We start from the raw sequence: 17316 nt of genomic DNA, 5'->3' as shown, positions 1-17316 counted from the left end.
ATTTAAACAAACCGACAAATACAGCAAAACATCATAAAATTCATACAACGGATTTTTACTTACTGGTGTTCAAGCTGTAGCTTTCGCGCCAAAAATGATGTAATTTCCTGTGAGATGACGTAAGGAACTGTCTTTGATCATTAAAGGGATATTACAAAACTCCAATAGGGTAGACAAATAAATTGAAGAAAATCTTTCTTTTTTCTTCTTTCTTTTTTTACAGTCTATGAAGAAAATGCATTCAAACTAAATGGCGATTGAAATAAATTGGATAGCAAAACATGCTTATTTGTTTTATTTTTACGTTTTATTATTTCTTAATAAATAAATACATTTTATTTTAAGTTCGTAATACATTTCCATTTTTTGTTAGAAGTTAACAAGGAAACATCTACTTATTTACTTAAAAATTCACTTCATGTTCATTTAATTGTGATATTGTCATAAACTAATATAATGATAATTATAATAATACAATTCTTTTTTTAAAAGTTCTTCTGATATAAAAAAAAAAAAAGAAACTTCCTCGTAGGCACACACAGAAATCAAGAATCAGTGTATGAATCTCAACAATGGTGACAAACAGGAAAATTCAGATATACTGCAATGCATGATGGGAGCCATTAATGAGTTTTGATTGGTGGTACCCAGAATGCACTCCCACAAGCTTTATTATTGTCACCATTGTTGAGATTCACAGGCTGATTCTTGATATCTATGTGTCTAAATCATAAAAAGGCTTTGCCTTTTTTTTTTGCTTATAAGAAATCTTTTAGATTACATTACAAAAGGTCTTGTGGCTTAGATAAGGTCCAGTTCAGGTTAATTTTTTTTTTTGCTTTTGGCTGTCCAGGCTCAGAAAGTAAAAGTCCTCCTCAGTTTTTTGTCCCTATCACCTATCCTATCTTTTCTATCGTGAGTTTACCATTTCACCCAATTAATACATGACAGGGACACTAAAATGCTTGAATGAAAATGAAAAACAAAATGACCCATTTCAAAGAAAGATGCAAAGCAGTTTGTACACATATTTAATATTTTATTAAAAAAGAAGTTATTACAGTTTACTGTACACAGCTATTTAAGAGATTATAATCCTATAGATAAAGAGCATTTGTCCTTTGTGACAGGCATGCCCACTTCACAATGCAAAAGAAAAGAAAAAGAATGGCAAAAATAGAGTAAGATTAATGGTTAAGGAAATAAAAGGGGCAAATTACCATAATACCTGTGATAAAAAAAAAGAAAAGAAAAGTGTAAAAGAAAAAAAACAGTGTATTTTCTTTTTTAAATCAGCGTATCACACACTAGGTACTAGATACAGATACTAATTAAAAAATAAATCCATGCTGTGTGCCCACATAAGCCCCATGTCTGCGCACCCTCTTGAAGCACAGGTATAAGGGACTAAAGGAGTGGACAACCAGGACTCAATTAGACTGGACTCTACACCGGACGCATGCAAAGTGCACTGGAAAGCTCGTCATCAACACAATTGCAAGAGACGCGATGCCATTGGCCGAGAGGGCCAGCAGGGGGAGTCTCTGAGGCCACGGCAGCAGCCGGAAGACACATCTCTTCTTCCTCTCTCCCTCTCTCTCTCTCTCTCTCTCTCAGGCAAACAAACAGCTGGAGACCACGACATTAATAACTGCTGTCCCCTGAATGTGTACGTGTGCAATGTTTGTGCGTGTGTGTAAGCACTGGGGGCTTATGAGTGCAAAACACAAAGGACACACTGTAATTATTTATTCCACCCCACCCACTAAACAACTTAAAAATAAAAAAAATAAAAACTCCCTTCAATCCCACACACCTTTTCAGCACATATTACCTGCTCAGATGGATGCCTCTGTTATTGACATGAGGGAAAAAATAGGAATTCAAAAATTAGGAAATAAATTCACAAAAAAATTGTATAATTTCTAATTATATTGGAAGCACACTTATACATTTGTTTATTTGAGAATCTCAAATTCTTTAGTCAGTTTACTCTTTGACATGACAGTTAAAAACAAAGGAAAAATATATGTTTTTAAACTAAATCTCCACATGTTGCATCTCACATTGGATCAAAAATGAAGCAGAAATGAAAGAGAAGCCGAGTCTGTCGTGTTTGTCAGGGTGTGTGTTGCTTGGCATGGCAGAATGTTTACCAAGGCAACCAAACCACAACCGAGAAGCATTTTCTTCCATACATGTCTGAAAGATGTGAAACAAAGGCCTGTCTAAACATATGCCGTCTCTCTCCTAGTGACCAATATAACTTCCTCTTAATACAATACTGCATATAAGTGATGTTTTTCTTATTTTTCTTGAAAATATGAACCCCCAATGACCGCATGAGGGAAAAAATAGGAATCCAAAAATTGATTTAGACTATAAAAAATAAATAAAAAAGAGTAACTGAGACCTTTCTTCTTTTTTTTCCCCCATTGCAAAATTTGGCCAATTCTTGACTTGGGCTAAAACAAGGTCAAATGCTTTGCCCAAAAAGCATTGATTTAATTAAAAATGAAAAACTGGAGAGAACGTAAAAAAAAAAAGCCATGGGATAAAAATAAGCAGCTCTGAATCGTTCACGCGAGCCGAAACTAAACTGAAACACCTCCCCTAATGCCATTCCGCTGGGGTCGACGTCTGTTTTGGAGCGTCGTACGCTTAACTTCAACCCCGTTTCGTTTACATTTTGGACGATGAATGAATCTGCAAGTGTATTCAGAATGCGAGATTTGTGAGAATACTGCAAAACACACACACACACACACACACAAACTAAATCTGGTTCTTCATGTTACCAACATGCCACTGATGATATCTGCAGATGTTGAAATTCAAAAGCTCTTTATACAGAAGATATCTGCCCGTTTCCACACCGTAGCGGCCCGAACCCCACCTCAGCATTAGTAAATGTTACTCGGGCTTCTCCTAAAACCACAAGAAGTTCCGAGGCAGATCTTACCAAATGGGATCCTTCGAATAATATCTGTATTCGGACAAGCAGGTTACGGAACCTAAATCCATATGAACAACTATTTCTGATTTCACCACCCAGTAAAACTAACTAGATCTACATGAGGTCAAACAACAGCTATCATAGTTATGCACAAGCAATAGGAAAAGATGATGAACTCTACAAATGTTAGTAAAAGTCTTTTTTTTTTTTTTGTCTCTTTTCTCTTGAAGGTTTCTTCTAGGCTAGACCAACAAAGTCCTACATGACTCCACTTCCGCATCATACAACAAATGTACAAAAAAAGATGCTCGTAAATAGGGAGAGGGTGCGAGACAGTAAGAGGAAAAAGACAAAACACTCTGTGCATACAATGTTGGTACAAAATAAAAGATTGTGCTCCGTAAAGCAGGACAGTCACTTTCCTGGTCGTTTAGTGAAGGTCACTGTGGAAGGTCACACAGTGTAGAGCCACGTTTTGTGGGTGTGGGACTTCCACAACGAGGGAACAAAAGCCAGAAACATCGAGCTAGTGGAAAAAAAAGTTGAGCTTCGGTGTGCTAGCCTCTACATCTACATCCTCTTTAAAAAGACGCTCGAGGAACTTAAAGGGAGTCGTACTGATATTTTCCGCCGTAGACGCGCTGGATCGTGAGCTTGATTGGTGAGCAGAATGTGTGCGACGTTCTGTAAAATCCTGATGATTGCTTTAACGTACAGCGTGGAAACTTCCCCTCAAGGTGAGAGCCAAATAAAAAGGAGAAAGGACAAATTCCTCTCTTGAGCGTTGCTATCTTAAAACAGCTGTTTAAAGAGAAAACAAACAAACGGAAGAAGAAGAAAAAAAAACAGGGAAGCAACGATAATTCAAAATGACTTGCGCTGGATCGATCAAAGCGCTGAGGTGGAGGGGGAGTAATGAGGCAAAACGTGTCCGATCCAACTGCGACAGCTCCACCTGAAGACCGTCCTTGCAAAAAGGTCTAAGCTGAGGGGATTCATATATCAGAGCATCACAGACACAACTCTCAGTACGTTAGTAACATCACAAGGGCACCCCCGGTTAAATACGGCCTCTGTCCCGTCGGTCTGCGTCGGAAAAGGTGGATTAGGGAGGCGATGACATGCATTCCAGCTACGCAGCTACCAACGTGGAATCGAGGGGGGGGAAACACTACAAGCCTTTCTTTTGTTGGGGTGTCGGAGAGAGCGAGCGAGAGAGTGAACGGGAGAAAAAAAAAAGAGGGGGAAAAAAACAACCACCAAGAAGTAGAGATAGAACACCTAGAGAGTGTGCCCGGCCGTATTCATCGTCAACGCTAGATATCCATAAAAATCCTGGTTTAGTAATAATAACAAAAAAAAAAAAAAAAAAAATCACCTTGTTTAAATATGAATCTTTTATAGTCTGCTTCGCATGGTTAGGAAATAATATAGTCTCTGTGGTAAAGGGGAGAAACTGTCGCCCTTAACTACAACTCCATGTCCTGAGCTTCGTCCTCTGAAAAGTCAGACATGGAGCTTTCTGAAGAAGAGTCGCCCGCTCCTTCCTCCTGCTCCTTCAGAGCCTCCTCTGTTGCATATTTCTGGATGTATTCTGAAGAGAAACAGCGAGACGGAAAGAGATGGATGGGAAAAAGACAGAAAGCAAATCATTATTTCACTACAAATAAATATAGAATTTAATCAAATAATGAAGTTAATCACACTTTTATATCACTAAATTAACGAATATATTCACACTATTGTTCAAAGTTATGTTTTTGAAAAAGCCTCTTATGTTCACCAAGGCAGCATTTATTTGATCAAAAATACAGTAAAAACTGTGATATTGAGAAATATTATTACAATTTGAAAGAAGTGTTTTCTATTTTAAAATATTTTGAAATGTAATTTATTCCCGAGGGCAAAGCTGAATTTTGCGCATCATTACTCCAGTCTTCAGTGAGTTGATGCTCAAGAAACATTTATTATCAATATTAAAAACTGTTATGCTGCTTAAGTTTTTTGTGAAAACCATGATACATTTTTTTTTTTTTACGCTTCTTAATGAATATGTTCAAAAGAACAGCCTTTATTTGAAATAGACATCTTTTGTAACACTATAAATAAATATCTTTACTGTCCCTTTTGATCAATTTAATGTGTCCTTCCTGAATAAAAGTCTAAGCAACTGACATAAAAAAAAAAAGTAACTGTAGTGATTTTTTACCAAAACATATTATGTTGGGTCATGATACCAACATTCATGCTTTTGGAAACTCAATTTGCCTAATGAAAAGCATAACAAATTTAAATAATAAAAAAAATTATCACAATATATCCACAAAATTGCTTAGAAATACTTTGAAATACATAATGGTAAAGACAGTAATTTGGCTTTTTAAATTCAAGAAGACTTAACTTTTGCAAGAGAAAGATATATACGACTGGCCAAGAGTGATGTCCAGAAGAGAAATTTGGTTTTAATGAACCTACAAATTCGATTAAATCATCATAATATGAGGACAATATTTTATGTATTTTTTAAATATCTTAAATATGAAGGAAGAACAAAACACTTAACTTGGTTAATGTATTTATCAGACAAAATTGTTTGGCAAAAAAGGCAAACAAAAGCTACAGGTTTTATTTTACTATTGGGGAAAGAAATGCATAGAGAAACAAAAAGCTCACATGAAAAAGCATACAGTGGCTACAACATAATCAGTTATTATTATTTTGTTGGTTCTCTCTTGTTTTGCATGTGTTAATAATTTCTTTGTATGGCAGCCAGGTCAAAAATGATGTCTGCAATTTGGCATGTTTCATTATGATAACATGTACCTTACGCAGACACATTTTTCAGAGCAGAAGACATTGTAAAGTGGTGATGTGAAACAAGGTGACAGATATAAAGATATACCAGAGGCCAGATGGAGGTTAAACCAAGAGAACACCAAGTCAAACGACAGAAACTCTCCAAATCACCTTTGATTTTCTGTTTGTAGTCCTCTGGCCGGTGCAAGTACATGGCTGCCGCATCCCCGTTCAGAGGGTCAATGGGGTTCGGGTAGGCCAGTAACTGTGGCAAGAACGACTCGAAGATATTGGTGAGATCTGTGAGGAGAGAGAAAGACAGGAAGTAGAGCCTTTAATACAGGAGCAGAGCAAAAGTCTTATGTTATGAGCCCTACATGCAGCACAAAATGGAGGATTTGTGGTGAGTGACATGATTATGGCCTAATCTCCCTTTCAGTGTGTGGGCTGTAGACATAGATCTCTCTCTCTCTCTCTCTCTTTCTCTCCTTCTCTTTTCTCTTATAGACAGTACTGTACGTTCTAGCTGTCACTATTATACAAACACAAAGTGGACAATGACATAAAGCAGCTGAGTATATATATAAACCAAATACGGGATAATGGACAGTCAGCTGGTCATTTTCACAAAATAAAGTTATGGTGATCAAGAGGTGGTTATTACATGGAAAATTAAATTAAATTAAATTAAATTAAATTTGAGTTTGAATTATTTAGCGGAAAAAAGAGGACCGCAAAGTGATGCTTTACAAAGAGATTTAATAAATAAATAAATAAAATGATATCAGGCTTTCTATAGTATCCATAAAATAAATAATAGATTGTAGTTTGAGTAAATACAAAAATGTAGGTGGAAAATGAAGTGTGGGGGGGGGGGGGGGGGGGCGTGGACAGAAGAATAAATAAGAAAGAAAGAAAGAAAGAAAATATATGAATAACAGACTTTCTATAGTATCTACAGTACAAATTAGCGAATCAATGAAGCAGTTCATTGAGAAATATTGGAAGTCTACATGCCACTGTTTTAATTAGACTAGTTAATATTAATATTAACACTGAACTTTTGGAATAAAGCAGTGTGTTAAATATTATGTTTGTTGTGCTGTGGAATTGAATCATGAAACATGACCACTCTATATGATAACACTATATGAACAGAATGCAGAACATCAGAATCAAGCATTTCAGAATAATATCTTCAACACTAGGATGCAAACAACTTACACTTGTATTGAATGAAAATTGCAATTGTCCTAAATTTGTGACTTGATCTATTATTATAAAGACAAAAATGGAGAGACAGCTGCAAAAAGACAGACAATGATGCTGTGAATGATTGCTGGTGGGAACGGGCCATTTAAGTGTGGCTGTTAGGTGAGCTGATGCTGTTTTCTGACCTTGCAGGTATTAGCTCATTCAGAGAGGTTAAGAGGATTACTGTGCACCGCGGTCCTGTCTAAGGGACCGAGGCTTTATTCTACTCCTCAGGCAGCATCGATGCAAGCTATGGCTTTTTCCTGAGCATTTATTCTCAATATACATGAAAGCAGACACATAATCGAGATCGCATATACATACCATAAAGAGCGGTCCATGTCTGGTTGATCACATCTAAACACACGGTCCCTGACCTGGACAAAGAATAACAGTCTTGGCATTAGAGTAGGGGTGATGACTTAAATTAATATCATTATACTGTGATCTAGTCAAGTCACCTTTATTTATATAGTGCTTTATACAATACAGACGCAGCGTATCAAAAGCAGCGTTACTATGACAACATGAAAATGACAGTGACACCCCGTCACATTGTTTACTTCCACTTCTCCATTCCAGAACAGTGTTACCCAATATATCTTGCAGGTAGGAAAAGTTCTCTCTTCACTTTGAGCTCAGTATGAACAGCATTTTTCATATCGCTCTTGGTGTGAATAGACATTAAAATAACAGTCACCCAGAATGAAAAAAAGAATATCTATTGCTGAAAACTAGTGTTGTTATTGTTAACTACAACTAAAAAGAAAATAGTTTTCGATAATTGAAAAAAAAAATATATTAATATTAGAAGGAATGCCAAGGCTATGAAATAAGTTTTCGAAAATTATTAAAACTAAAACTAAAATAAAATAAAGCTATATAGAATTTTTTTTTTTTTTTAAATACTAAAAATTTTAAAAGCACATAAAATTACTGAAACTTAAATTAAAATGAAAACTGAAAATATTAAAATAAATGCTAATAAAAAAAAAAAACTAAAATACTGCTGAAAAGAAAGAGTTTGCTATTGTTGATGTCAAACATTGCATGACTTGTAGAGTTAAAATAAATATCTGAGGGCTAAAAAGGAGGATTTAAGAAAATACATTCTTCACAAAACTATTTTATTGCTTTGAAAGAGTGTGCTTAAGTCTTTGGAACACTTTTGGTCCTTTTTTTGGAGCTTTTCGGCACCTGATCTCCTGATGATGTTTTGAATATATGGAAAAAAAGCAGTGCGAACATTCTTCAAAATATATTTTATGTTTCACAGCAGTAACAATTCAGACTCAGAATAAAGAGACTTACGCTTCATCGATGTTCGGATGAAAAATCTTATTCATAAATCCTGCAGAGAGATTGAAGAAGAAAGATGAAATGAGATCATAGATAGAAATAACAGCATTTGATTGCATAATGTTTCCTTAGACTTTTTAAAACTAATTAAATAGCATAAATAAGTATTTTGCTTTACATTATTTATGACTATTTCCTCGAATCAAATTACTGTGTTATATATTCATTAAATAAATAAATAATTAAATTAATATTATTCAAATAAAAATTCTTTGTGTGCTTAATTGTCATGAAAATTGTCATAAATATAAAAAATCCTAATGGTCTTAAAATGGTATTGGATACAGATAACAACATCTGACTGCCTAACACTGGCTGTTCCTAACCTTTCTCCTACCACACCATCTTTACAGACAATTAAATATGACATCCCAGGGATGTCATGTGCTTTTTCTTCCGAATGTGTCAAATGTACTGTGCCCATAATTTCACCACCACACCAATGTGTGTGTGGCTTTTGACGAACACTCAGCTGATAATGGCTCTTTTGAGATACATGTATAGTAATACTGTACCTATAGAGGGAGATTTGAAGGGGTATTTGTCTGGAAGATCTACTCGCACCTTCCATACGCCCCCTTCATACGGTGCTGTCAGAAAAAAACAGAAAGAGACGCATGACAATTCAAGAAACAGTTCACATCTCCTCAAGCATGTAACGCAGGCTTCGAACAGTAATGCACACTCTAAATGACTAAGCGTAGAGGTCTTTGTATTCAAAAGTGAGGGTGTGTGGGTGTAACTGTAATTCTTAATTCGATAATTATGAATTTTGTATGTGTAATGACACACGTGTGGGTGTGTACATGTGGACGGGGAAGCTGTGCTGTTGGCCTCGTGTGATATGGGGTATGGTGCAACGTGTGCTCACTCCAAGAATAGCCTTCTGCAATCTGACCCTTGTGGCCACAGGCTCAAACTCCAAAAGGTAAAGCCTAGCCGCAGAGGTCACGGATAAGACCTGCTCCGACCTCTCAAGTGGAGAGAGGGAGGAAAGATCATTTAACAGAAGATGATATGATAATTAAAAAGGGTCACGAGATGTTTTCTGAGTAAGCAATGACAGCATGTCCCAAACCAAAAGTTGTATAAGATAGGCGTGTTTAAATATGTAAAAAAGTGGCATCATTGCTTCACTAGGTAAAGAAATCGAACAAGACCGGTCAAAGACATGTCTGGGTCATATTTCACTCCAAAAAGAAATAAAATAAGTTAATGTAATGATTCAGAATCAATTAGAAGCCTTTGATTTTTGTGTAAAAAAAAAAAAAAGAGAAAAGCATGAAAAATCTTTTTATATATACAGACCCTTTCCAAAAAATTAGAATATCATGGAAAAGTTTATTTATTTCCATAATTACATTCATAACGTTAAACTTCCATAGATTATAGATTCAGGGCCCACAACTTAAACGATTTCAAGTATTTAGTTGTTTATTTGTACATAATTTGGGCTACAACGAAAACCCACGAAAACAGGATTTCAAAAAATTAGAATATTACATGAAATCTTACAAGTATTACAATATTACAAGACATATATAAATATATATATATAAATATATATATATATATATATATATATATATAGTCATGAAAATTATGTCATCAATGTAAAAAATCTTAAGGTCTTAAAATTGGCTTTTTTCATTTGATTTGAACATATATGTAAACAATTTAAAAACAGACTTACTTCCTTGTGGTCCATAAAACTTCACTACAAATTCGTTGAGTCCACTCAGGATTGTGACTTCATGTTTACTCTCAATGCTAAAGGAAATCTGTTAAGGCAAATTCAAGAGCTTTGATACTAACTGTAAGCATTTCACAAACGCAGTCAAGCAATATCATTCACAATGAATTTATAGAAAATACTTTAAAAAATGGCACATGGGAAAATTTGGAATGAAGTTTAATCAGGATGAAATAAGACAAGACTCATCATCCAAATTAAATTAACCTCACGTTAAAAGAAAATACAACGGGAAAGAGGCACTAAAATGACCTTTCAATGTACAAAAAGAGCACATTCACACCAACAGATCGATCTCACAAACCACGTTTCTCACTTAGCCTTTATTCTCTGACCATCAATAATTATCAAGAGGTTCAGCTCAGCAGATCGGATGGCAAAAACACAATCCGTGGGTCTGACCCACACGACTCTGACTGATGCGCAGGGCATCGGGGCAACTCAATACCACACTCCCGTCATTAGCTACGGTTGTCAGACTGTCACTTCTCATATTGATGGCACAGAGAGAAGCAGTCAGACCCTCGCTGAGCAAGACAATACATGCTCACCCCCACACCGAGACCATGACGGAGACCCGACGCTCTCAAAAACGTACACACAGTCTGCCATCTCGGCTTGAGCACAACACGCACCCAAAACACAGTTCTCAAGCAGACTTTGCCATTGTCATTGTTCGTAATGTCATGATGCTATCATGCTTGTCAACTGTCAGCTGTTGTGTAGGCTGCACTGTGACTCAAACCATACACTCACGCTGCCCAGACTAGCTCATGAAGGCAAACATGTTTACGCTCTGTTAGAACCGTGATGTGTCTTGTGACTTGTGTGAGAGTTTAACCAGTCGAGTGCTTGTCTCAAGGGTGCCTGTCTCAAATTATGATTCTCTGCTCTACTGGGAAACAGAGCTGTCAACTTCAAGTGGTCGCCTTAAAACATCTGGTGCGAAAGACTGTGTGGCTCCCGGGAGAGGCGTGGAAGGTGCTCTCTTTCCGATTTTCACTCATTGTGGCTTTTTGATGCGGAAGTCTCAAGCTGCATGAACCGAATGACTGTAATTACGCAGAGATTTATCGCCAAAAATCCAACATTGTGGAGCCAAAGAACTTTGTACAACAAAACGGTCAAGAAACATTTTTAATATTCAATCATTTAAATACCTTATTAATTAATTTAAAAACAGAGAAGCAGAACTGAAGATCTATTCATGAATGGATGGTGCTATAATAAGGAAGATTAGCAGTCACTTTTTTTCAAAATCGTTTAAAATTATAGAAGAAAAATTATTAATTAAAAACAAAAATGTAATTTAAATATACATGTTTAAATTGATATTTAAAGACATATAATCAAATTTAATTAAAGTGATAGTTCACCCATGACAAACGGAAATTCTGTCGTCATCATTTACTTGCCCTCATGTCATTCCAAACATGTATGACTTTATTTCTTCTGCTGAAAAGAAGATATTTTAAAGGATGTTGGTAACCAAACAGTTTTGAGACATTTCTCAAAATATATGCTATTCCACAGAAGGCCATACAGGTTTGGAACATGAGTAAATAATGACCGAATGAGGAAATAATGTCAATTGTCATTTTGGGTGAACTATCTACTTAAGTTTAAAAACAGTAAAACGCAATACTAAAATAATAAGAAATAATTGTTTTTAATTATTATCATTCCAATGACTTTTTTTTACTGCATCTACAAATTTTTAACTATAAAAATATATATGAAAGTTCTTTTTTGTTGCTATTAAATTTAAAATATGTATTTGAGGAATTTGAAAAGTAATTGTATTATTTGTATGTAATGTACAGTAATAATAATAATAATAAAAATCAATAAATAAACAATTAAATTCATTTTTTTATGCCACTCCTATAGTCATTCAAAGTGATACAAGGGAAGAAAGGGTTGAGCGTGACAGAGACGGATAGTATTTACTGTTTTAGGACACCAGCTGGCTTCTTCATCAGTTGTAGCCGTAAGCAGCTGTGGTCACCAAGGGGTTAAACATCATGGGTTTATTTTAGGCAGTGAAGTATATCTGCAGAGGCTGAGAGAATAGAGGAAACACCCAGGAAGAGTGTGATTCTGCACAATGTTTTCACTCACTGATTCAATTCTGAAGAATGTAGCACCATCATTAGCTGCTTATTCCCAATGAACACAGAGACTCGGAGCAAACACCTTCCTGAAGATCGGACTGATGACTCATGGGGAACAAGCTCCATTTTTCACATGGCATTTTTCTTTAACACATGAAATCACAATCTGTTCAGGAAGGAATGCTGCTGTCTCGTGAGATAAAAGAGAAAGGGTGTGAGTGTGTGTATATGTATGTGTAGCTTCAGAAGACCTGTTAAAGAATCATGAGTCCTCCAGTGGAGAAGAACCACGCTGAGCTGTCTGGCTGTGCCCAATGACATGTGGGACTACTTTTCGCCTGTATATTAAGCCTCTTTTGGATGGACACAAAAGCAATTGCTCATGCATGTACAGGCATACACACGCACACACACTCACACTAAATACAGAAGCCTGGAGGCTGTAGGGGTTTTTCTCTATTCCTCATACCTTTGAGGCAGTTTTGATGTCGGTTTCCCCTCATCTTAAAAACGACTCAAGAAGAGATGGATTCATACTAGCATGTGAAGAACTCCACCTTCATGCTTTAAAAGACATTCACCAGCGCGGTTGACTCGAAATCTCCCTTCATTTGTAGACTAAGATAATTAAATAGTCCTCCATCAAATCTTCAGCAGAACTGAAGGCACGTGTTTCTCCTCTGAAGCATCGGTGACACAGATTTAAAATAGATTGCTATTAATTTCCATGAATCCTGTACACATTAAGGAAATAGTGCTGTCAGTATCCACTCATCGTCAAGTCATTCCAAATAATATTTTTTTTGTCATTGTGGAACCCAAAAGGAGATATTCAGCAGATTGTCCAAGCTGCCCTTTTCCCTACAACAACAAAATGCATGGCAATTTTGACTCCATAAAGCTCCAAAGAGGTGGAGAAAAAATCCATAACCACAGGATTCATGTGTTATAACACAAGTCTTTTGAAGCAGCTCTGATTAAGGAACAAATACAGATGTCATTATTCACCACAAATTTCACAATCAAATTTTGTGTGCACTTCCACATATTCAAATGACGCAAAAAAAAAAGAAAAAAAAAAGGTTCTTGTGTGTTAAAACTGATCGTAACTTAAACATCTGTTCAACTCCAGCCGGCTGCTGACAAAGCAACCCAAACGTTTTCTCTTCTCACAAGACACTGCCTTGACACCCACCTGTTTTCCTCCATCTCACCGCTCCCTCCCCCTTCAATGGATTTGTATGGATTAAGCCATAATCTACAGGAGACCCTTGGGCCAATGTTCCTTTATGCACATGTATAATCTACTCACACACTCAAAAGACTGATCAATAACCTCACTCAGAAATATCTGATACATTCAAGGAACAAGAGAGAGCGCCAATCGGATTAGCGTTCATGTATGATGAAACAACACGTGCTTAGACATGGATTCCTACCAGCTGTTGTGGTTGGTTGCACAATGCCGTCTCATGCACAGATGATTACGAGTGTTTATAAACCTGTGTGAACGAACAGGTCCAGACAAGCATGTTTATGGTTATATGATCTTATAGAGAAATTGTCTTGTTCTGCTTTGCCCTTTGGGTAAAAAAAAAAAAAAAAGAACAACAAAAAAAAGAGCATTTTTGTAAATGATCATAACACATGTGGGAGAAAACCATTGGGGTTTCACCTTCTTTAAGAAGTCTGTTATGAGAAAAGAACGTACTAGCCTGGACAGACAAATAAGGGACAATCCCAGCATGGAATTTATGCTCAAATACTTTCTATATATGCAGTAAGAGCTATTTTAAAATAACCACTCGTTACAACCGAGGTATGCAGAAGACCATCTCTGAACGCACAACACGTCGATCCTTGAAGCAGACGGGCTAAAGAAGCAGAAAAACACACCAGGTGCCACTACTGTCAGCTAAGAACAGGGAACTGAGGCTACAATTCATACGGACTCACCAAAATTGGACAATAGAAGATTGGAAAAATGTTGTCTGGTCTAATGAGTCTGACATTCAAATGGTAGGGTCAGAATTTGGTGTAAACAACATGAAAGCATGGATCCATCCTGCCTTTTATCAATGGTGGTATTCTGGGATATTTTCTTGGCACACTTAATAGCCTACCATTTGAGCATCATTAAAACACCACAGCCAACCTGAGTATTGTTTCTGACCATGTCTATCCCTGTGTGACCACAGTGTACAAATCTTCTAAAGGCTACTTTCAGCGACATGTCACAAAGCTCAAATCATCTCAAACTGGTTTCTTGAACATGACAATGAGTTCACTGTACTCAAATGGCCTCCACAGTCACCAGATCTCAATCCAATAGAGCACATTTGGGATGTTTATGGATGTTCAGTCGACAAATCTGCAGCAACTGCATGATGCTATCATGTCAATATATGGACCAAAATCTCTGAAGAATGTTTCCAGCACATTGTTAAATCTATGCCATGAAGAATTAAGGCAAAATCCGGTACTAGAAACGTGTACCTAATAAAGTGGCTATATATATTATATATATATATATATATATATATATATATATATATATATATATATATATATAAATGTGTTTTTTATCGCTCCCTCTGTAAAAAATTTAGTTTTATATCACATACAAGTATAATAAATATCATTTGAAACTTTTTTTTTTCTTTTTTTTCTTGTAGGTCCATTTTTTTTTTTTTTTTCTTGTAGGTCCATTTCTTTATGCAATTCACAAGAATGAAAATCGCAGACTGACAGGAACCTAAATCAGATCAAAATTGAAACACAGGTACGCAGGTTGACATACAGGTAAAGTGTGTTCTCAGACTTTCTATTAGTGAAGTCGGCGGCCACCGTGCTGAATCACAGCATGAGTCACAGGGTACAATTACAATTAAATCTGTCTCTTGTGCAAAAGACACAAACACAATAGCCAGGTTTGCCCCCTCCCTGCAGGAGCAAATCCCTCCTGTTCATTCTGGATTGCCAAGGATGAAAACAGCAGGCAGACATCAACTGCCAAGGCACAACAGCGTAGCAGCATGTGTTTTTCCTGAGACGCATTCATTCATCATTATAGACAAACACAGAAAGGAGGGAATCTTGTTCTCTGACACCTAATGCTAACGGCTGGCCTTGGGGCACAGGCAAAATATTTACCCACTGCCAACAGGGTGGAAAGCACGTCTGCTTGTTAGCGCAACATTACTTACAGATGATTAAAGACAATACATCACCATTCTACCGCACGCCAGTACAGTTAATGTAAGAGCGTCTGTGTGAGAGCTTTGTGGTCTAAAATATTTATGTTTATGCCAAGGGCTCCGGACATTCTGTCCAAAGCATTTCTATTTTGTAAACCACTCAGACACCTCAGTCAACTAACAGGGTCTTAACTCTACTAGTGTTGGTTGGAAGAAAAAAACAACAATTGGAGCTTGTGGTGCAACATCTACAAAAAAGAATAGACACTCAGGCCCTCACACAAGCTAAATGTGCTAACTATTTTATTTAAACCTCATATTAAGGTGTAATTGAGCTCTTAAAGTGACGACACAAGCTCCAAGCACAAATTAACAACTTTAGCCAGATTTTTAAATTTTCTGAAGAAAAAGTAAGTGGTGGTTGAATGCAAAACTCACCAATGCATTGCTAGAGTGTTGTTAGGGTGGTTGCTAAGGTGTTGCTAGGTAGTTGAATGAAAAAATAAGCATTTCTCCGCCACTAGTAAGGACACGTTAAATCTGACAAAGTGGTTTAATAAAGTGAGTTTTTGTGAAATGCAAAATCTTAGTACATTTTACTGTCCCAATCATTTTTATATGGGACGATATAAATATACTGCCCTAACAAAATCCAAATTTGAATCACTTTTTACTGTACCAATGTTTATTAATGTACAATGTACACTGAGTCCATTTCGCGGCACGGTTTCAGGGCCGTCACAAAGTTAGGCTAAATTTCTTAACGTGGACATAAGGCCTTGAAATATGTCCAAAGCCAAATTTTGAGCACTTTTTACTGTATCAGACTTATTTTTATGGACCCTTAAACTTGGCAAACAGAACAATGCACACAGCCGTATTGCGCCAAAATTTCGCATGCTCACAAGAATCTATTGCGTGCTCGCGAGCACGTGAAATTTTCTGGTGAGCACAAGATAAGTTTTGCCGTGCATATGTGAAAGTTTCTCGTGCGCACGCGAGAGTCTGTATATTTTTTATTTTTGCAAAGGTCAGTTTAGGCGCTCCATAGAAATGACTGGATACCAAAACAAAGGTAAATGTGACTGCACCTTTATGGGTTTCCTGAAGCATAAACTATCACTAACTAACAACAGAAGAACTCACTTTAAGAAAATGATATGAAGTAGAAAAAAAATCTTGACCTATTAACAAAACAAATTTAATTTTTTACTTTCAGAACTGTTGCATTCTGACAGACGTGAAAAGGCTGGCAGATTCTCTCTCTCTCTAATGCATACAAAAGCACACAGTTGGGCAGATGAAAGACAGGAAGTGTGGCAGTTTTTAGTCTGCACGTCTCTAAGAGGAAGTACATGGGTTCACAGATGGAGAAACAGACAAGACAAAGACGCACCTTGAGGTTTAAGATTCCATTCAACCATCAAGCGAATATGGGTCATGATTTGCATCAGGTCAAACAGGGTTAAAAAGGCAGACGTCAAACCTGAAAGGAAGCCATCTATGGCCATTGCCAGTACCCCTAAAACAACATCCTATCCTAGTGTAACCTCACACCCTTCCCCAGCTGCCTGGCTCAATGAAACTCTGTGTAAGTCTGCTCTGTTCTGGACTGAAGTTATGTTGTGTGCAGCTAACCTCGGGAGTCACATGCATGAATGTTTAACCATTTTTCTCGATTCTGGTTAGATTTTAAAAAGAGACTGGGTGAATTAGTGAGAAATATGCATTATTACAGTGACCATACCTGTGTAACAGACTGGGCACAGTAAATGGACCCCACTGCAACAGCCAGACAGTTTCATCAAAACGACATTTGAACACACACATAAAAATGACAAAAATCTCCCGTCCCTTTTCCTAGCTCTCTCCACTAGAGCTCTATTT

At 36.7% G+C, this 17316-nt stretch overlaps 1 protein-coding gene across 2 annotated transcripts in view; it reads right to left on the bottom strand.

Annotated features, from left to right (window-relative positions):
- Nucleotides 1–1018: 1018 nt before the first annotated feature.
- Nucleotides 1019–17316, bottom strand: part of ube2h (ubiquitin-conjugating enzyme E2H) — a 32414-nt gene continuing 16116 nt past the window's right edge. The window contains exons 1-7 of one of the 2 annotated variants that reach the window (XM_082168150.1): nucleotides 10435–11355; nucleotides 10059–10135; nucleotides 8881–8955; nucleotides 8318–8357; nucleotides 7331–7383; nucleotides 5924–6052; nucleotides 1019–4550 (exon numbers count right to left, since the gene is read on the bottom strand). In XM_082168150.1, coding sequence (XP_082024276.1) covers nucleotides 4426–4550; nucleotides 5924–6052; nucleotides 7331–7383; nucleotides 8318–8357; nucleotides 8881–8955; nucleotides 10059–10135; nucleotides 10435–10550 — 615 coding nt within the window. In that variant the 5' untranslated portion in view covers nucleotides 10551–11355 and the 3' untranslated portion in view covers nucleotides 1019–4425. Of the gene's footprint in view, nucleotides 4551–5923; nucleotides 6053–7330; nucleotides 7384–8317; nucleotides 8358–8880; nucleotides 8956–10058; nucleotides 10136–10434; nucleotides 11356–17316 lie in introns of those variants that run through there. The other variant, XM_082168149.1, reaches the window with a different exon arrangement.

This window comes from Leuciscus leuciscus (genome assembly GCF_965113295.1).
Source record: "Leuciscus leuciscus genome assembly, chromosome: 4".
NCBI classification, from domain to species: domain Eukaryota; kingdom Metazoa; phylum Chordata; class Actinopteri; order Cypriniformes; family Leuciscidae; genus Leuciscus; species Leuciscus leuciscus.
Note: the sequence above shows the minus strand (reverse complement) of the source record. Positions and strands in the feature narration are given on the sequence as shown.